The sequence below is a fragment of the Jaculus jaculus genome, chromosome 4, assembly GCF_020740685.1.
Source record: "Jaculus jaculus isolate mJacJac1 chromosome 4, mJacJac1.mat.Y.cur, whole genome shotgun sequence".
In the NCBI taxonomy this organism is placed as follows: domain Eukaryota; kingdom Metazoa; phylum Chordata; class Mammalia; order Rodentia; family Dipodidae; genus Jaculus; species Jaculus jaculus.
In genome coordinates, this window is record NC_059105.1 from 28,666,750 (window position 1) to 28,689,318 (window position 22,569).

The 22,569-nt window shown below is 34.1% G+C and overlaps 1 protein-coding gene across 7 annotated transcripts in view; it reads left to right on the plus strand.

Annotated features, from left to right (window-relative positions):
- The window catches only part of Erbb4 (erb-b2 receptor tyrosine kinase 4), a 1,092,347-nt gene that overhangs the window by 758,880 nt on the left and 310,898 nt on the right, over positions 1 to 22,569 (plus strand). For all 7 annotated transcript variants that reach the window (XM_045146981.1, XM_045146983.1, XM_045146986.1 and 4 more), the window contains exons 7-12: positions 2,838 to 2,979; positions 4,840 to 4,953; positions 7,067 to 7,193; positions 13,940 to 14,013; positions 14,941 to 15,031; positions 17,667 to 17,866. In XM_045146981.1, the coding sequence (XP_045002916.1) occupies positions 2,838 to 2,979; positions 4,840 to 4,953; positions 7,067 to 7,193; positions 13,940 to 14,013; positions 14,941 to 15,031; positions 17,667 to 17,866 (748 nt within the window). The remainder of the gene's footprint in view (positions 1 to 2,837; positions 2,980 to 4,839; positions 4,954 to 7,066; positions 7,194 to 13,939; positions 14,014 to 14,940; positions 15,032 to 17,666; positions 17,867 to 22,569) is intronic.

A 22,569-nucleotide genomic window follows, 5' to 3' on the forward strand; every position in this document is an offset into this window, starting at 1 on the left:
ATAATAATTTATGAGATTTTCATTTATTAAAAGATCAGTGTTTATATCCTTACAACTATCATTTAGAGATCATTAGGACACCTTTATATTTCATTTTGATATTTTTGTCACTTAGGATGTATATTATATCTTTGTAAATGATAACTAACTCAAATTCATAAATAAAAATATTGAAGACCTAAAATAATAAATATAGGAATATTCCTTTTATATTAAAAAGGAACACAAAAATTTATTATTTTCTCACTTTTTCAACTATCCATCAATCACACAGTAGAATTGAGAATTTAGAAAATTGCCATTTCATCCCATAAAATTTAAAGCTCTTATGATATATGTTGCAATTTCTTAAATATTTATTATTAGGAGACTTAATTTGCCTATTACATTTGTACAGTATAACAAGTAAATATTGCAGAAGTATATAGAGACACAAAGAAAAGGAAATCAAAATGTTAACAATTTAAATAAGAGACTTGGTTGTTCTTGAATGGAAAACCTTTCCTTGTCAGTCATCACTGTGGTCAGGAGAGTTCAGAGGCTTCATTTGGAAGCTGCTAATGCCACAGATGTCATATTAATGATATCAAAACAAAAGCAATTTGGCCTGGAGAGATGACTCTGTGGTTCAGGCACTTGCCTGTGAAGCCTAAGGATGCAGGTTTGATTCTCCAGGTCCCACATAAGCCAGATGAATATTGTGATGCAATTGCTTGGAGTTTGTTTGCAGTAGCTAGATGCCCTGATACACCCATTTTCTCTTCCCCCCCTCTCCCTCTGTCTTTCTCTATCTCTAATACATACATACATACATACATACATACATACATACATACATACATACATAAAAGCCTTTTAAAAAGTCAATAGCAGCAATAAATGGAGAACACTCACAGTCTGACGCTTGGTTCTACATGTTTCATGGTATCATGATGTGCTGCACTAATGAACCTCAGAAGTCTCATTCCCTTCATAAGGAAATGGTTCAGTGATTCCAGGCTGGCTTTTGGTACAGAATGCTGGTGACAGCCAGTCCAAGGCCATAATATATGTTCTATATACTATATTAGCATGCTTTCTGAGAGGTAATTTTGTTTTAGTCCTGTGACACATGTCTCTTTTCTCCAACGCAGTCTATGTGCAGCAGTGCTAAAGTACATTAGTTAAACAATGAAAAGAATGCATGAAGTTTAATAGCCATAAATTAAAACTTACTTAGTCTTCAGGATTGGTTTTTAATAGAGTCTTCCTCTAATATGTCATCTTTGTGAATAATGCACCATCAGTGAGTCTTGTTCTGATTGTGCATCTAGTAGACTGTCATCAGGGGATTATCATGTTGTGATAAAGTGCTTGCTAAAACAACAATTGATGAAGCAAATATTTTCAGGAAACAGAATAAATTAATACTTATTAATAACCATATGACAATTTATGATGGAATGTAAAACAGAGCTTGAGCTCATATTAGCTTTCTTTCCAAGGCATAATTTATTCATATGAAAGCTTAATTTCTTAAAAAGAATGAACACATCCACTCATCCATGCTTTTGTTGGTTAAATGTTTCTATGGACTTATATATCTGATTTATTGATTTTTAAAATCTATTTGAATCATATTGAAGGAGGCAAACAGAGAGAGAGAGAGACATAGAGAGAGAGAGAGAGAGAGAGAGAGAGAGAGAGAGAGAGAGAGGGAGAGAGAGAGAGAGAGAGAGAGGAAGAGGGACTATGAGTGAATATGGACCCAACAGAGCCTCCTGCCACTGAAAATGAACTCATGACACATGTGCCACATTGTACATCTGGCTTTATGTGGGCATTGGGGAACCAAACCCAGGCCATCAGGCTTTGCAAGCAAGCACCTTTAACAGATGAGCCATATCTCCTATTTTTATATTAAAAACTAGGTTCTCACATGGTTAAATACCTTTTAACTCTTTTCAAGTGAATTTGAAGATATTGATAATTTGAGATCTACACACCAATGCATTAGCATAAATTTATAGCCTTTCTGAATATGGCTGCTATAATAAAGGATATTACATTATAAAGTGAAACACTGGGAATGACACCATATTATCATTTATAGGCTCACTGTTGCTATCTATACTTTATATTTTGGCATTACATTCATCATACTTGGCCAATCCCATGATGAAACATTGCCTTAAGTCCATTTACATGGTCATCACGATGCTTTCTTTCTATTGGTTGGTGATGTTTGTATGCCACTTATGGTGTAAGACTTCTAATCACAACCACAAAGTAAATTCTTGGGCCTGGAGATATGTCTGAGCCATCCTGAGTTCTATTCCCTAGTACACACATAAAGCCAGACACACAAAGTTATGCATGCATGTGGAGCTCATTTGCAGTAGCAAGAGACTCTGGTATGCCCATTCCCTCTCTTATTGTCCCTTTCCTTAAAAATAAATAAATAAGCTACAAAAAAATTTATTACCTACATAACTAAATATGTAAATACATAAGAAAGATGACACATAGATTTTCTTAAACAGTGTGAGCTTAAGTAGCATCTAGACTCAAAACATTAAACCAATGACCAGTTGAGAAAAGAGCAGATCGAGTTTACACGATTAGAACATCAGTAACCATAGATGGCATATTTACTGACAAAAATAAGTAAAACTGAAATAAAAAGGTCATGGAAACTTGAAAATACAAGTGACTTCAAAATTGTCAAATTTGGCAGACTTTATAACACTGAAATATAATGAGTAGAAAACATCATTTTCCATGATACCACTGCCACGATGTTCCTTTAATGAGTCTGAAGGTTATTTGTAATTGAAGTTAATACTTCTCTGTTTCAGGCCTGCATGAATTTCAATGACAGTGGAGCATGTGTTACTCAATGTCCCCAAACTTTTGTCTACAATCCCACCACATTTCAGCTGGAGCACAATTTCAATGCCAAGTACACATATGGAGCATTCTGTGTCAAAAAATGCCCACGTAAGTTAAAGGTTAAGAATTGTCAGATTCATAGAACATTGTCTGAAAAATTAATTCATCCATGAAAGTTCAATTTAATTTAAACAATAAAAATGACGAATTGTTTTGGGTTTGGACCTTGTCACTTACATTTCACTTAAGGACATTAAGGCTCAAAATTGTTACATGAAGGGTCTGAATTTCAACACAGGGGTGGCATGTCTGAGGTTGGAGTTATGAGTTGAGTTTGTTTTGTTTTGTTTTTTAGTTCAGGATTTGCAGCACTTGACACTGTTTCTCAAAAAAATAAATAAATAAAGTTCTTTCAGTTACCTTCACATGGCTGGTACAAAACACCCAACCAAGAGCAGCTGATGGGGGCAGAAAGGATTTATTTTGGCTTAATATTCAATGGTTAGTTTCTGAAAGACAGAGAAAGGATGGTAGAGCTGAAGCTGGGCATCACTTACTGCCACAGTAGATGGAAGAAAGCAGAAAGAGCAAATTGCTGTCTGACAAGGCTGAGCTGGTTTTAGCACCCCTGAGACCAATCCCAGCAATACACCTCTTCCAGCATGGCTCCACCTTCCATACAGCTGGTGACGAAGCCTTCAAAACACATGAGCCTACGGAGGAGCATCTTGTCTTTTCACATCCATTTCTGGTGAAGTTGTAGAAATTGTAGATAAGTATCCTTCCATTTTCAGCTTGTATTCTCACAAGCTTCTTTTTTTTTTTTTTTTTTTGCCTTCTTTCAGCTTTTCATAAGCACCTTTCTTCAGTTTACACGTCTACATGCAGCTAAAGGGAGGAACTGCATGAGGATTCAAGCACATTGGTAAATGCCTTATAGGTTTCAACCATGTGCTTCTGCAGTTAACTGTTAACATATCCAACCCCAAGGCTATTGAGATAGTATTACAATGGTTTGTTGATGATCTGTCTAATATTAGAACATCATGGCTCTACAACCTACCTGTTCTATGATCACCAGTGCTAACCACAGTCAATCACTGATCTAGAGTGTGATACCCTGTCTCTCAGAGCCCAGAAACACATTTGAAGCTGTATGCTAAATGCTATACAACATATTGCTACATATATTTTGGCTTTACTCTAGAAACCTAGGGGTCACTGTTGTTTTACCAGAAGTAAGTCATTACTCTATATGAAATATCTTTCCACCATAGAAACTTACACTAGAATAATGTAGAGTAAAATTCTGCAGAAAAAATATTGTCTGCCAAACCATAATGGCCCCATGTTTCCTATTAAAGTGGGAAGCTCCAGATACAGTCATTTGTCCTTTAAGTAATAAGATATTCCTGGCCTAATTGATATTCCTTGTCTAATATGCAATCCTTTAAACATTTCACTGTGTTCTTTAGAAGGAAAGACATGAGATGGGTTTCTGTAGAACTCCTTTGAAACACAGAACGCATTTGAAGTATTTTCTCCTGATGTGAAGTGCAATCTCTTGATCCAGGGTTGTATAGCTCAAGCTTCATTTGTGCTGCATGAACCTGAAGTATTTTTAGACTTCAAACTTGTATTATGACTTGAAATGAAGTGGAACTGTTGAGAAACAGAAACTAAATGTCATGTAGTTTCCCAAGTCTATAAGAGAAATCCACTCTATCTTGGGGGCAATTCAAGATTTGGAGTGGCAACCAAGCAAGCAAGAGCTGTTGTAGCACACATTGCCCTGGGATGTGGGCTATTTGAGACACTATTTCAGGTAGAGATAGTTAAAGAATATTTTTAGAAGAAGAGACACTATTAATGTTTTAATTATTTTAAACCTTAAACTGTCTTCTTTAAACCTAAGGGTTGAACATTCACATCACTGCTTATTTCACTATTTTTTTTTTTTCAAAACAGATAACTTTGTGGTGGATTCCAGTTCTTGTGTGCGTGCCTGTCCTAGTTCCAAAATGGAAGTAGAAGAAAATGGGATTAAAATGTGTAAACCTTGCACTGATATCTGCCCAAAAGGTGAGTAAGTTTTTCCAGTATTTTGATTTAAAAGGTGGTCTTACTAGGCCACTGAAGTTAACTTCTTTCAATAAACCCACTTCCCACAGTGGAAGCTCATTACCATGACTTTTCAAAATTTTCATAGTTCTGTAAAACATTGGTTAATAATGTGTATGTTGATTTTTGGATTTATTCACAAATTCAGATTTAACTTTGATAGGAATTCAGAAATTAAGGACATTTTATTAATTTTAATTTATTTTTTTTTTATTTTTCAATGATGGGAATTGAATCCAGGGCTTCACACATACAAAGCAAGAGCTCAACTATTAAATTACCACCTAGCCCTGCATTTTATTTTGCCAGCAACAAATATTAGAAGGTTTGTACAAAACCAGAATTCAAAGATTATTTTAGTGTCTCTCATACATATTTCTTATAGTCAAAATAAATTGCTGAGTGTAAATAGTAAGACAAAAGGCAAGACCATGTGATTTTCATTCTCCAGTTTTTAAAAAAAATACTTCAGACAATATGTGAAGTGACAAAAAGTGTACTATAAATGTTAAATAAATGTTGCAAATAATTCATGCTATAGAATTTTAGTAGAGGAAGAAATTCTTTTTACAGCTGAGTGCTAAAATTTCTCAGAAGAATGAAACTTTAATTAAGCAGAACAAAAGCATAGTTCAAATCTCTCAACTTTTAAGCTTTATAAGGCACTAAGACTAGGAAACTGGAAACCTCATGCTTACATTTAGATGAAATCTTCTGTTTCTCTCCCACATATATCCAAACAGATATGTTTAGATTTTCATAAGAAAAGATAGAGACTTCAGAAAAACATAAGCAATGGTAAATTTAATTTAAATGTTTGAATGGTCCTGGGTTGTAGAAGCAGCTCACATCATTAATATTCTGTGTTTCATATATATTCATCAAGATGCCATTGTTTGTCAAATTACAGGTTGTGCATCATTAGTAGAGCAAGAAGTTATTTCCCTAAAGCTAAGACATTAAAAATAATAATTTCAAATGGATAATGTAAGAGGAAATTTTAACTAGTAAGCTAAAATATTAATGGATAAAGCTCCTACTTTATTTATAGTTAAGTAAGTTATGCGTGTTAGCTCTTTATTTTAAATATAATTCTCATAGTGAAAGTCATGGTCACTAAGCTATAGTGCATACACGATATTTCAATGTAGACCCAGCAGTCAATGCAAAACAAAGACATTTTGAAAGATGGACTAATGAACTGACTATACAGTTCTGAAGAGTAGGGATATAAGTGGTTTCTAAGTATTTGAAAATGTACAGCATCCTTAGCTATCAGTGAAATGCACATTAACACTGTTCTAAGTCTTTCTCTTTCACACTAACAAGATAACTATTATCAAGAAAACAAATGACAAGAAATGTTGGCAAGGATATGAAGAAAACAACCCCTTTATATACTGATGATAGGAATGTAAACTGGTACAGTCACTATGGAAATCAGTGTGGAGGTTACTCAATCACCTAAAAATAGAATTGCCACATGACTCATTTATTCCACTTTTAGGTATACACCCAAATCTATGTCAACCTACCTCCAAGGGACTTAGACATCCATTCTTGTTGGCTTGTTGTTTCACCAATCATATTAGCCAGGAATTTGAGCCAGGTTATATACCTATTAAAAGGGTAATGGATAAGGAAAATGTGGTTCATATACACAATGAAATTTTATTTGGCTATCACTCTTTTGGAGGTGTCATGAAACTAGAAAGGGGATCATGAGAGGGTGAGATGAATTTATAGAGAGGGCAAGGAAATACATGTGATAAGAAAGCAGAAGGAGAGATTGTCCCAGGAAGCAAGGAGCCAGCCAGGGGCAGAGGTCCATGGTGAAGGCGTAGGTCTTTTCAAAGGCTGGAGTGTAGCTTGTTGCTAGAGCACCTGCCTTGCTTACACATGCTTGTGCAAGGCTCTGAGTTTTATCCATAGCAACAAAGATGAAAATCAGTTTTACTTTTCCAAAAATCTAATTATATATTTTTTAAATTTTATAATGAAACACCAGTTTCTGACAATAAGAATGCAATGACTTGAGTTTTACAGCTGCTTACTATGCATCGTGTTTCTCCAGCATGTGATGGTATTGGCACTGGGTCGTTGATGTCAGCACAAACGGTGGATTCCAGTAACATCGACAAATTCATAAACTGCACAAAGATCAATGGAAACCTGATCTTCCTGGTCACCGGTATCCATGGGTGAGTGGTCAATGTTTGAACAAAATTGTTTAGCATAGGGTGGAAGATGCTCCTTGGCTTTTTTCTTGGATTTATCTAGAACCAGAAAATTTTAACCTAATCTCTTGTTACCAGCAAAGCAAGGGCCCAAGCCCCCCACCCCCAATGATGGTTAACAAGTTTGGACACGTCTCTACTTTGGTTTTGGTTATTATTTATAGATGAAAATGTAACGTTGTAATTCAGCCACAATGTGTTTGTGGAACAGTCTCCTAAAACCCATAGTCTCAGGGCTGGGGGAAATGGCTCATCACTTAAAGACAGTTGCTTACAAAACCTTCTAGGGTTCACATAAGTCTATATGCACAAAGAGGTGTATGTGTCTGGAGTTTACCTACAGTGGCAAGTGATACTACCTCACTCAACTGTTTTCCTCTTAAATAAGTAAATATTTTAATTAAGAAATGTAGTCTCAGCAAGCTTGAACTGTCTTAGCCAGTTTTAGTTTCTTTCAATTGGTATTAGTTGCTTATATATGTGGTTGTATGATGTATGTGCATGGGCATGTACACCATGGCTTGCTGTGGAAGTCAAGAAAACCTCAAGGTAATAGTTCTATTCTTTCACATAAGGTTTGACACAGGCTTTCTGCTGCTGCTGCTGCTGCTGCTGCTGCTGCTGCTGCTGCTGCTGCTGCTGTGAACTTGTGAACTCTTGCTCCACCCATTGCAGTAGTCACACTGGAACTGCATATGCATGTTCTATCTCATGTACAGCTTCACATAGGCCCTGAGGAGGTTGGAACTTGGGTTGGCAGACTTATAAGCAAGCACCATTAATTGATGAGCCATCTCCCCACTCCTATTCACAATGCTTTAGGAACCAATGCCAATATACAAAGTAAGATATTCCATTTGAATTTATAACTGATTAGTCAAAGCAATATAAATTAATAATCCTTCTGAAAAAACTTTCACTTGCAGCAGCTCAAGTAATCTAAGATAAAACTATGTTGAAATTCTGAGCTTCTTTTAAAATTCACTTTGGGCTGATGTATTCATTTCTTCTTTTTCTTTGTATGTAGGGAAATTAGCACTACGATGAGAGAACTGTTAAGTAAATTTCATTATGGTAATAAAAAATGTAAAGTTATCTGGACTCTATAACAGAGCGACATGCTGGTTTTAACTGGGAAAACAATCTATTTTGTATTCCTCAAACCATAATAAAAATGTCAATATTTTACTTTATAGTTTATCTATTTGTCTACATTGCTATTTAATCCCTAAATATTAGTGCCACAGGGTACAAATAGACTATTACTCACATATTTAATTCAAAGTCTCATGCTGAACATTGATCACATCATTCCAGATTTAAACTAGCCTAACACATTATAGATATTCATGTCCAAATAAGAACAGCAAGAAAAATAGAATGAAGTGATATTCATTCCAATAAATTATCATTTTTGTTAATACACACAATATCATTACACCTTAAAAAAGTATTTGTTAATATGGCCCCATATCATATCTCATAGTAGTATAAATATATTCTCAGTTCTATTATATTCAACCAAACTGGATTTATTTTTCTTAAAATTAAAGATATCTAACCTTCAAAAACTTAATTCTCAGCCCATATTCTGACCTGGCAACACTGTGTTTGAGATAAGTATTGCTGGCTATTTTGACAGAGGCCCACTCAGATGACCTTATTCTGGTCATCTGAAGTTCCCTTAGCCTCCTTGGTCCATTAGGTAGAATATTTGGGTCAATATATAACTTAGAATTTAATAAATATAAGACACAGTTAATTATTTTTAAAACCAAACTTTATTATGACTAAAATGTTCATCTTTTAATAGTGTTATCTGAGTGGTAGGAGAGAAGTTATTAACACATAGACATGATAATAGAGGCGGCTTCAAACCATCATTGTGGGGTAGCCTAGCATTACATGTTCATGAAATGCTTTATGCAAGTACCTTTCAACCTTGTCAGATCTAACAGCTCCTCTTATAACAATTTGGTTTATCTGTTTAACAATAAAGAATATCTAGAAAGAATGCTTCCAGATACATAAATGATAAAAGATAGATAGATAGATAGATGATAGAGAGATAGGTAGAGAGATAGATCATTACTATTCTCTAGTTATAATTTAAAGAGTTAGATTTCTGTATCATAAAATAGGTAATGTTAGGAAAATCCTCACCTTCCACTTATAATGAACATTTTAATTAATCATAAATAATATTAGATTTATTCTGTATAAGAAGCATAGGGTAAATAAATTTCAAAGGAAACTGACCACTGAGATAGGAATAACAAAACAGACATGTTACATGATGAAAAGAGGAGGGAAAAAGCTTCTTTGCTAAAATTTGGACAAACTGGCTTGGGAGTTTCATACAATCAAACTGTGACTGAGCTTAATGTTGACATATCTGATGCCCTTAAAGTGTCTGGTAGATAATTTTGAGTTATATGAGATAAGGGGGCACATTTTCTTTGAAATATTTTAAGGAGCCTTATTAAAAGCTATTACTCAAAGCTCAGGTGTTAAAATTGAAACACACCTAAAAATTTCCCTACTTCCCAATGTGGAAGTGGTACTGCCCACATTAAAACCACTATGGAAAGTTTATGGTAGTGGGATTACTTTAAAACCTTTATCTACTAAAGGTAAACTTGTTCTAGACACAACATGGTTGGAAAACTTAAAACCAAAAAAAAAAAAAAGGTTTGAAACATATTTGATCAAATGAGGCTGAGCATGGTTATTTTATTTTGGTTCATTCAGGATTTATACTTCCTTTACAAAGCTTTTCATAGCAATATTCATCTGTAGCCCAGAAAAGAAAATGTTCAGTAGAAAAACACAAAATGAAAAACCTATCTCATGGAATTAAAATGTACTATATAATAGGGACCAGGAATTTACCCAGTAATTAGAGGAATATTATAAAATTTTCAACTTCCCAATATGCTAATGAGAATAATTTTACTAATTCATTCTGGTAAAGAAACTTACAGAGAGAGTTACTTCACATATATTTGAAATAGAAAGATAAACAAAGCATATTTTAAAAATAAACTCAGGGGCTGGAGAGATGGCTTAGCATTTGCCTGTGATGCATAAGGATCACAGTTCGAGGCTTGATTCCCCAAGGACCCACATAAGCTAAATGAACAAGGTGGCACATGCTGCTGGAGTTTGTTTGCAGTGGCTGGAGGCCCTGGTGTGCCCATTCTCTCTCTCTCTCTCTCTCTATCTATCTCCTCCCCCACACACAAACACACACTTTCTCTCTCAGATAAATAAAAATAAAAATAAAATCAGAAAGGACAAAGAAGGCATTTGTCTTGGGTAACTTGATCTGTACAAGCTTAGTGTCTGGGTTGCAGCTTCATGATGCGCAGTTTTCCACTATCTGGTAGGGGGTGTGCTTCTCTTTCATGTCACTCTGTTTCCTCTAGAAAAAAAAAAAAATCAGCAGTGGATTAATAATAAATACCTGCTCTGGTTTTTGTGGTGAATAAAAACAAAAATTATTTTGAACTGCTCAACCAAGTACCTGGCATATTATAAAATCTTAATGAATGATATAAAACAAAAGGGGTTATGATGAGGGAAAGGGAAGGAGAGTGAAAAGCAATAAAAACAAAGCAAGTGGAGAAGGTAGAAAAAGATTAATTTCAGTGACTATGTCAAGTTTATAGCACAGAAAATTGTGCAACAAATATTATTTTATAGACTTTAACTATAGTGTTTATAGACTATACCTGGGAAATAAATAAAGGCAAAATTTCTTTTCATATAAATCATACCTCTTCTATTTCAGATTCTTTTAGACCTTAATTTTATTTTTTTAAACTTGGACTGATTGAAATCCTAATTAACATGATGATTTTTAAATGAAATATATATTGACATTTTCCAGGAAAACTATGATATATCTCTCATTCTCAGTCTCATGCAAGAGTGAAACATCTATTCTGAAGCTTTTACCTTTCAACTTAAGAAACTTTAAAGACAATTCAATAGACCTAAGACACCTTATATGTGCATAAGTATAGATATATTGGTATATATTGTGTGTGTTTGCATTTTTAAGAGAGAGAGGAAGAGAGAGAGAACTGGCATACAGGGAGAATTTAAGAAGAAGAGGAATATAGGTATTATAAATGGAAAACAGGTACTATATCAAATATTTTATCTTTACTATTACTACCCTCAAATTAATACTAATTAGTCCTTAATAGTCTCATATATTTTATTACTATAGCTAAGACATTTGTTTCATAAGAAAGCAAAAAAAGGCATAACAAAATATTTTAATGAAGGGTTTTGCAGAAAATAAATTACCTATGATTTTTCAGTTCAAGTTTTAATATATAAAATGGCTAAAGAAACTTAATCAGCATGCTCAAGTGATGATGCAAATAACTTCACTAGGAAGAATAGAAAATGTACTCATACCTCAAAAGGAACATTCTTCTCACGTTTTGTCATGTTTTACATTGTTCATGTACATGTCCTTATAGTAAAATGATGCTCCTTAAATGAGCATACGAGCATGTGTCATCGAGAGATGCTGGCAAGAAAGATTTACAGGGCATACTAAAATAATAACAGATAGTGGAACAGGCATTATAGGTTTGGTTATAAAATAAAATGATGTCCTTAGAATGTTGTGATAGTTCTTTCTTTTTTTCCCGAACTTTATTTTAAATCACCAAGTGAGATGCAATGGTAGTCATAATGTGCTTTTGAATGGCTCAGAAATAATTTAGAAAAGGTCTTGATTTCAAAATACTATATATTTCAAGGGTTGTTGGATAACACTCCTAAGAGGTACATTGATATAGGTAAATGGCATTCTGTTAATTCATATTGTGAGTCATGAATCTCTAAAATGAAGCATCTAAGCCAAGATATTTGATTACATGGCCAGAGTTCTTATATGCTGCTTTTCAGCAAAGAAGAATTGTTGAATGCTCATTGATCAACTACAGAACTGAAATGCTTTTTACTACAATGTTTTGCACATGAAAAGATGAGGACAAAAGATTTGTCACAGAGGTCACTAAATTGTCTTTGGCTACATATTTGTTAAAAGCATAGTGATTCTCTCTCTCTCTCTCTCTTTATTTCTCTCTCTCTTTATTTCTCTCTCTCTTTACACACACACACACACGTGTATATAAATAAGTTTGCCAGAACATGTAATTTAGATTTTAAACTTTTTAAATGTATTCCTGTTGTATTGTGAAAACTCTATCAGTAGTTTATGAAATATAGAGAAATATATTTAGAGTTTCTCCAGTCTTAGCAATATCCATCTTTAGAGTGTTCTACAGCACTAACTAAACTAGTAACATATTGCACGGATTGCATTTCTTAACTTGAAACAGTAATTTAATCAAGCAGTCTTTAAAAGAAAAAGATATGTGATGGTCCACACTAGAAGAGAATATGCCAATGAACCAATTTCAAAAAGCCATCATCAGGTAGATCCAGACATCAACCTGGAACTCACAGTGGCTTTAACCAGTGGGGTTTGTTTTGTTAGTTGGTGTTATTTGTTCTTGTTGTGTTTTACCAAGGCTCTAGTATTAGGATGAGTAGATGCCAATGGACCCAGATTCAAACATGCTGTGTATCTACCTGCTTTCCAGAGGAATGCAGAGAACCTTGATTGACAGCGCTATTAAGATTTCATCCAGTGAATTCCCGTGTCCCAGTGGTTATTCCCTACCAAATAGAAGGCTATCAAAGACTAGTAAACAAGAGCAAATCTTCATAGGAAAAAGTAAACTCATTATATTGCTATGGGAAGATACATACTCATTTGGAAGTTGGAGAGATATCTTAGTGGATAAAGTTCTTACCACAGAAACACAAGATCTGGAGTGCAGATCCCCAGCAACCATATAAAATCTGGAGTCTGTAGTGTGTGCTTTATTATAATCCCAGCATGTCTATGATTAGTTGTGAGGAGGAAGCAGGAAAATTGTAACCTCATGGGCCAACTAGCCTGGCTAGCATATCCATGAACAACAAAGAGACCGTGATGTGGGCTCGGTAAATGGCTCAGTGGTTAAGTCCACTTGCTTAAACAGCCTGGAGCCTTTGCATGGCCATTCTCTCTTCTCTCTCTCTCTCTCTCTGTCTCTCTGTCTCTCTCTCTCTTTCCCTAATTAATAAATAAGATATATTTAAAAAAATGATTAGATGAAAGCAAATATTTCCTGTGTTATAAAATGGATTAAAATGATTGTTAGGAAAAATAGTTCTAAATAATATCTAACAAAATCTGTTTTATGAAAAGTCATGAATATATATAATAAAAATTATTTCAGGTTTATGTTCTTCTATGAAGTACAATTGACACGAGTAAGTTACATGTCCTTGAATGCTTAAACAGCAGTTGTCCTCAACAGGATAATAATTTATTTCCATACTCTTCTGGTTCAAGAATAAGTTTTAAAAATAAATGAATAGTTCATGTGGGGACTTATTAGCTTTGAGGTTCTTGTCAGAGTAGTTGAAATGGATTTATTACTAACTAGCCTTTGATAAAGAGCTCATATACTGTCATTTAAAACCTCCCAAAACACATATATCCCTCAGTACTAAAATAGACCAATTTAGAAATAAAAGGCCAATAACCTCCATGTTTGAAATTAAAATTCAATTGGAATGATGTTAAATAATGTCATGGTAAAAATTGACTGCATTTACTCTTGACTTTCTAGGGATCCTTACAATGCAATTGAAGCGATAGACCCAGAAAAGCTGAATGTCTTTCGGACGGTCCGAGAGATCACAGGTACTATTAAAGGTGCAGTTGTGCTACTGGCTGTGTGACATTGAAGTTCTAGTTTGAAAAACATCATGTTGCATAATCTACCCTTATTGCAACCAAATCACATTAGCCAAGATAAGGATGTAGCCTAGGTACCCAGTAATGGATGAATGGAGATATATGAATATATTGTATACATGTATTATATGTATATAACTATATATAGATATATAGGCATAACTATATAGTTATAACTTTGGGGCATAGTTTTAATCACAAAAATAAATATTTTGCAAGTCTATTTTAACTGTTTTTGGAAGTGTTCAGGGACCGATCATGCTTGAACCTGCCTTTTCTTCTGTGTAGCTATTCTTAAGATGTGCAGCTGAACCTGGAAAATACATGCACATTTAGCCCATTACTCACTGGGTACCTAGCATTGTTAAAGATTTCACAGAAACTATGATGGGCCAGTAAATATGAATCAAACTTCTACTTTCAATTTAAAAGTAAAATTTAATGTGTGTTAGGTTCTACATATATATAATGCTTAGAATTCAGTGTAGGTTCAGATGTGATAAGTTTACGAATAAAGTGGAAAATAATTTCATAAGATTAGAAACTATTTTTCTTCTTGATTACAATTATGTTGCATCTATTGCAACAAAGTGTTAATTATGTCTTGCAGTACATGGTTTTATTATTCTACATGTCTGAATAACTGGGTTCTTGGTGCTTATGATTTCTCTGTTAATTATTTACTATTTACCCCACATAGTTATACTTAGCCTTCTGATGATAAATACATAAAGGAGTGTTTCAAGATAGACATGACCATTGTCTTTTGCTTCCCTCTTACATTTCATTACATTTTGATCATGATTTAAGAATAATCAGCACTGTTTCTGAAGCAATGATATTCTGAATTGTTTTTATTCTTATTACTTTTAGGATTCTTGAACATACAGTCATGGCCCCCAAATATGACTGACTTCAGTGTTTTCTCCAACCTGGTCACCATTGGGGGACGGGTGTTATACAGGTATGAGAATGTGTCGATATTGCACATTTCATTAATTTAAAGAGGACATCATCAATATGTTAACAAGATCACTCCATGATGATGACATAAATTACAGATGATTCATAGCTAGACTCTTCCCAGTGCCTATCACCTTAGCTGATGTTAGTGTTTTGAGAATATGAAACATTTAAGGTGAAACATAATATTGAGTGATCGTTTTGAGCTGATGTTACTATAACTAAGAGATATATTTGGATGATTTGGTAATATCTCAAGTATGTGAATTATAAACACTGCTGCAAGAAGTGACTATAGGTTTTATAATTTATTTTGACCATAAGACATAAGAATTGTGTTTCTGAAATTGTTTCTGTATGGGGGTGCACGCATTGTAGTTCATTTGCAGTGGCTGGGAGCCCTGGTGCGCCCATTCTCTCTCTCTCCCTATTTCTGCCTCTTTTTGTTTCTGTCTGGTGCTCTCAAATAAATAAATAAATAAAAATAAAAACAAAGTTAAAAAATTGATTTACATAAGACTTTTATTGAATGTCTTTTTAAGTAGGAAAATGTCTAAAATCAGTAATACCATTAAATATTTTATAGTGTTTTATATAGTACAGAAAAATTAAAATTCGAGATATTTTCAAAAGAGAGAAAAGTACCCAATAATTCTTACAAAAAACATTCAACACTTTTGACCAGCAGTGAAATGCAAATCAAAACTACATTGGGATTCCATTTCAACTTAGAAATAATTGCTGTCAAGAAAAAAAATACAAAAATTTTGGCAAAGATACGAGGGAAAAGGAAACTTTAGACATTGCTAATGGGATTGTAAATTAATATAGCAACCATGGATATTAGTTATGTATTTTCCTAAAATGTATAAAAACAAATGTACTATATTATCTAGCTATACATTTCCTGGAGGTAACTGAAAAGATTGTAAATTAGTGTACAATAAATATACTTCACATCTACCCTTATTGCAACCAAATCACATTAGCCAAGATAAGGATGTAGCCTAGGTACCCAGTAATGGATGAATGGAGATATATGAATATATTGTATACATGTATTATATGTATATAACTATATATAGATATCTAGGCATAACTATATAGTCATGAATATATATTTCTATATAAATATATATGAGGAAGATTAGCTATAAATAAAAATAGTTAACAGAAAAATATACAGAATTAAAGATCATCTTGTTAAAGAAAATAAGATAAATTTTAAAATGTTACATGTTTCTCTTAAATAAAACATGAGAATGTAATCCCAGTACTTGGAAGGCAGAGGGAGTCGGATTTCCATGAGTTCGAGGCCACCCTGAGAATATATAGTAAGTTCAAGGTCATCCTGAACTAGAGTGATACCCTACCTCAAAAAACCAAAGAAAAGAAGAAAGGTTGGAAAGAGGCTATTTGGGAAGAGGAAGAGAATTGTGTCTGCAGAATAAGAGAGGATAATGTGGAGCATATGTTATCAAAGCCCACTCTATGCCAACACGAAGATGACACAATGAAATCCATCATTTTGTATTATTAATATATGCTAATAAATAAGTACGCCACAGTAAGGGTAATGTGTAGGAAGTTAATTTAAAAAAAAAGAATAAAAAAGAAAGATGCAATTTATTTAAGTTATATACAACAACTTTCACATTCTATTCAATAGAAAAAAACATTGTATGCCAGTCAAATCATTGTGATCAGTTCATCATGGTTAGAATGGGAGAACAACATGAAAGAGTGAATTACATCCCATCCCTTTTTATTGAGCACAGCATGATTTTCTTATTAAGAAAATTTCCATATGCTTAAAGCAAAATATATTTGAATTATTAGGCAAAATATTATATCTACAAAGGGAAAATAATATCATTTGATTGAGATGGGGGATGATATGTTAATTCTTTGGGGAAGTTGTCAAATGAGTATACATATATGGATTATGATAAAAGAAAAGCAATTTCTTCAAAATGAACATTTGTTTGCAGGGAGGAGTTACGTTTTAGCTTTTTAGTTTTCCCAGATATCCAAGGCTTCAGAATACTTTTTAACATTTTAGATTAATTCTTCTCTTTAATTTTTATTATCTTCTTGTCTTAAGTACATATCCTTGAGAAGATACATAAGTTCTGGTTTCTAAGGCATAGATTTAAGCTTCATATAGAGTAATTTCCTAAAAGCACATCCCTCATAAAACAGAAATCTCTTATATACAGTAGAATTTATATGTTACTGTCAGTATCTATAAAAGTTTGTTTATATTTGCATATCCATTTATTGTATGGTTTATTCATTGTGGAATAATATAAAATTTGGGCTTGGAGATGGAAGGCAGCCAGAAAATCTCACAGTGGAAAATATTTACATAGAGATACAGATGCTGTTAATGTTCATAACTCCAACAAATGGAGTTTTCCTTTTGAAAATTAAATGATTGCTATTAGAATGGGTGGCACACACCACCATGCAAAGACAACATGGTTACACTGGGCATAAGTTTATTGACTCAATCTCTATGTGCTCCATGAACCTTCTAATTTCAGTAATATGTTGCACGCTTATTGGACTTTAGGAGAGTATTTTGTGGCCAAACATATTTACTCCTGTTCCATTTCCCCCTTTTCCCTCTTTAGCGGCCTCTCACTGCTTATCCTCAAGCAACAAGGCATCACATCTCTGCAGTTCCAGTCCCTGAAGGAAATCAGTGCGGGAAACATTTACATTACTGACAATAGCAATCTGTGTTACTATCATACTATTAACTGGACAACACTCTTCAGTACCATAAACCAAAGAATTGTGATCCGGGATAATAGGAAAGCTGAAAACTGTAGTAAGTACCTTACACATTAACTTAACACAGAAGCTTTAAAACTTTCCTGTTCTACATGGAACCAAGCAATAGAACACAACAGATTAAATTTGTTGCTTGAAACTTTGAAAAAAAAGGGGTAGCTATAATTACCAACCAGCACAGCCTAAAATAATCAGAGATGATGTTTTGTAGCATAGTTCACATTTGCAGATATAAAAGTTAGGAATCTCCTTTGGAGATTTAGATATCGTAGGTCTACATGAAACCTGGCCCTTTAAACACTTAGTGAACATCCCAGGTAATTTCAAGCATTCAATCAATTTATGGAACTTCAAATCATTAAATTCTGTTTGTGCTTTGGTTCCAGTAAATTTGTAATTGGACAACTGTGTCATCATTTGGAGAATGTGTTAGGTACTGTCCTGGCTGTCACAAATTACCTGATTAACAGCAACATAAGGGAAGAAAAGTTTATTTCAGTTTATAATCTGCGGTCACAGTCCATCATGCTAAGGAAGGCATGGCAACGGGAGAAGGAAGTGGAGCTGATTACACTGTGCCCTTAATAAGGAAGCAAAAAGAAGTGCATGACAGTGCTCAGCTAGCTTTTGGTTTCTTCTTCTTCTTTTTATTTATTTATTTTTATTTTTGTGCAGTCAAGTACCCGGACCATGAAATGGAGTTGCTCACTGCTAGGGTGGGCCTTCATATCTCATTAATCTAATTAGAAAAAAAATTCCCATAGACCTGCTCAGGAAATTGTCTTCAAGGGAATTTTGGCACCTATAAAGTTAATAATGTTAACTATCACAGAGATGGTGGGTAAAATAATGTGTTCTTTCCTGAAATATGGAAAAAATACACTCTTCCAGAAGTTTACTCTCTGAAAGTTATATGTATATATAAATGTACTTATGTAAGAATATCATTTTCTCCTTTTCAATTTTGCTTTATCCTTTCTGATCCATTCCATTATTTCTTTGTTACATAAAGGAATGAGGGTTTTTATAGATAGATGGTTAAACTATTCCTATATAATATATTGAAACCTGAGTGATTAATATTGATATGGGTTTTTACTGTGGTTTAATTTTTTTTTCTATATTCTAAGCACTATTGCTGTTCCTGTAACGGATTGAGTTATGCAAAATACTAAGTACAGTGACTGAATTCAAATTATTTTCTCACAAATTCATATTTGTGTTGAGGACACCATGAGATGTCAGTTCTTTGTAAATGTGGACTCCCAAAGAAGAGTTTTGCTTTAAGGCTGGTGTGTTCTTTCTTTGATCTCACCATCAGAACCACCAATAGTGTGTATGCATAAATAATGTTGAGTTTATTTGCATTTGAGTATAAATGAAATGCAGAGGAACTTCTCAAAATTATAAACTCTTAGGAGAATTTAAGTTTACTGAGGGAAAAAGTGAATTAATTTACTATATTCTACCTTGCTTCAGGAAACATCTACTCAAAGGCATCTCTGGCCATAATTTTCATAAAATATATATAATTTAAAATTTACATATAATTTGTTTGTAATACTCAAAAATATTTTCTAAAGACAAATCTACAGAAATAGGAAGCTCTGGATTTAGGCAAACTTAAGTTCTTATACATTATTCTTTCCCACAAAAAAAATCATGAAATAGGACTGGAGAGATGGCTTTCTGGTTAAGACGCTTAACTGCAAAGCCTAGAGGTCCAGGTTTGATTCCACAGTACCCATGTAAGCCAGATGCACAAAGTAGCCCATGAATTTGGAGTTTGGTTACAGTGGTTAGAGGCTCTTTCAAATATAAATAAATAATATGTAAAAAATCATGAAGTAATTGAATTAATTATGGATTATAGCAGGCATGTTCAGACAAAATGAAATTCATGTGTTCCTTCAGTATATGCTATTACCTTTGTTTTATGGTTTGCTGATTTCTGACAGGAAGTTTGTTTTGCATTTTCTCTGATACTGACACTTTCTTCCTCACACTTCCTGTGTGTACATCTATGCAACAAAGTAGATAATTCATAGCAATTAGTTCAAATCTTCAATAGTGATTTATAAATTCTTAATCAGGGTTATAGTCTCTTTATTCTGCTTCATTTACTCATTCAAAATAAAATAGTGCCAACATATCAAAAATATGATGCTAGTTATGAATGCAAAAGACTATTTGAAAATATAAAACAATTAGACAACTTATCTTTTTGGCATAACTTTCAAATCCTCCAAAAATCAATATCTAATCCTTTTATACCCAACCAACAAACACAAGAGAAGAAAGTACTAAAAGGCTATGGAAGGACCCTGGGTCCCCAACTCATAAAACCCTGTCTCTGGAGGGTGAGTGCATGGAGTGAAAACAGAATCAGATGAAAAAGTTTTCACTGTTTCATACTTCCATACATGCCAAGATTTTCAGAGACATAATTACCTTGTAAACATGACCTTGAAGATGACATTGCTGATGTCTACCATGAGCCTACAACTGGGGACCACATAGGAATCAACCCTTTCCAATGTCTGTTGTACTATTCACAAATGAGAAAACATAAATATCTGTCTCTTCTTAAAGGCATTGTGAATACTGCATTTTATATATCCAGTTTTTGTATCTGCACACAGATTACGTGAATGCATATATATGGATGGATGGATAGATAGATAGATAGATAGATAGATAGATAGATAGATAGATAGATAGATTCACTATAACATGCATATATACCCTAGAATGAATAAACATACACCCAGGCCTGTATATGCCTACTTCTCCACAGTCACCATAAATACCACAAACTAAATCTGGATGCTTGTTTGTCAATTTAAAAGGCAGGGGTTTTCGTAGTAGATTTGGATTTCAACATGATTTAAAACAGTGGTGAAAATAATGGAAATCTTTATCTATAAAGGGTAACTGGCATGAGCAATTGTGTTCTTTTAAGTCAAACATTTCAAAGGAAACCAGCAGGTTTGAAGTGAATTAGACTGATAGATTCTGTGACATGAAAGGCTGGACCACTTCCTGTATTTTCACTAACATGGTGATGGAACTAACAAAATGACAGTGGAAGAAGTTTTGGGGTAGGTTTATAAAGTTTTTTTGAAATATTCTTATAAGGTTTAAACAAAGGTTTTCAAAACAAAAAATAAAGAATATAGAGATAAATGTACACCAATCAAAATCAAAGTTATGTTTGATCTCATACATATTGTGACTTAGAAGTAAATATTTGTCCATATACACTTAAATCCAACATAGTTAAGAGATTTTTTTTCAAAATAGAATGTGCATTTGCTTTGTTTTTCTTTATTAGTTATGTACATACTCAGTGTGTAAACAGCCATGTTGGTACCATTGTTAGCCTCCTCCCTGTTCTCCTCCCTCCAAAAGGACCCTCCTCATTGGGGAATGTGGATCCTGCATTGTGGGGGTAACCATAAGTTATGGGAAGGGGAAATGTCTGTGCATAGTGTCCCAACTTGTGCCTCTAACAGTCTTTCTTTCCCCTTTCCCGTGGATTTTCCTGAGCCATTATGGGTTTGTTTTAGGTTTACTTTAGTGATGAGGTCTTGGAAGCCTCTGTGTTTATGGATATCTGATTTGGTAGCAGTTTGGTGTTCTCTGTGTCTATATCCTTCACCCTTGTACTAATACTAGGTTCACCAAGAAAGCAGCACTCTGGCTCATTTCCCCAATTACACTATTGTTTCACCTGGGCCCTGGTGGTGAGGTGCAATGGGCTGATTTTCTCCTAAGGTTCTGTGTCCATCTGAAAAAGTGAAGCAGATTCTCCAATGGAGAGTGGAGTCAGCACCAGATAAATGAGATAACCATTATTGTTTTAGAAAGATGTTCATAGGTGTAGGCCCTCTTGTAGCCCAAGATTGGTGGGAGTTTTATATTAGATAATGAACTTATTTTTTGGATATGGTTCTGACTTTTTTCCCAGTTCCAGCTATGGGTTCCATTCCACTGAATGGATCTGTTAGCCAGTTCAGCTGCCTGTCATTACCTGTACTTGTGTGAGTATCACATCAGGTTGTTTGCTGCTGAGTAGCTTAGACCATGAGTTGCTTGAACAGATGTTGGTCATTTTCCCCCAGCCACTCATGTAGCACCTTTTGGCAGTAGATAAGCTGTCTGGGGACTGACTCTTCCAGATTCCAGCCAGTTCTCTCCATGTTCCATACCAACAGCATGTGGTATCTTTGGCAGTAGGGTCTTACCATTAACCTTTGGTGGGGAATCAAGTTCTCTGAAATCTGTCTTCTTTTGGGAAACTTTGTAGGTCTCTCTGATCAACAGCTCACTGTAGAAGTTCACCACATCCTGGTACTGGGAATTACAGGCCAGCACCAAGGGAAAAGAAGGAAGAAAAAGTTAATATAAAAGAGAAAGAGAGGAGAGAGAGAGAGAGAGAATACAAAACCAGAAGATCAAAGTTAGTCATCATCATACCCTCTCCAGGGCCCTTTGATTCAGGCATTCCCTCTAAGGATCTGAAGAAGGTTCAAACTTTTAGTCTGTCTTTCAGGATATATGATTTTATGGTACCCTTTCCAGTTTTGTGTCTCCCCCCACCCTTCCCTAGTTTTCTCATTGTTAAATATCTAAATGTTTAAAGTCAACAAATATTCATTTGGTACATATATGTTACATATACATAGCTACAGATAAAACAAAAAAAAATTAAAGAAATATTTTAATATGTAAGTGGGA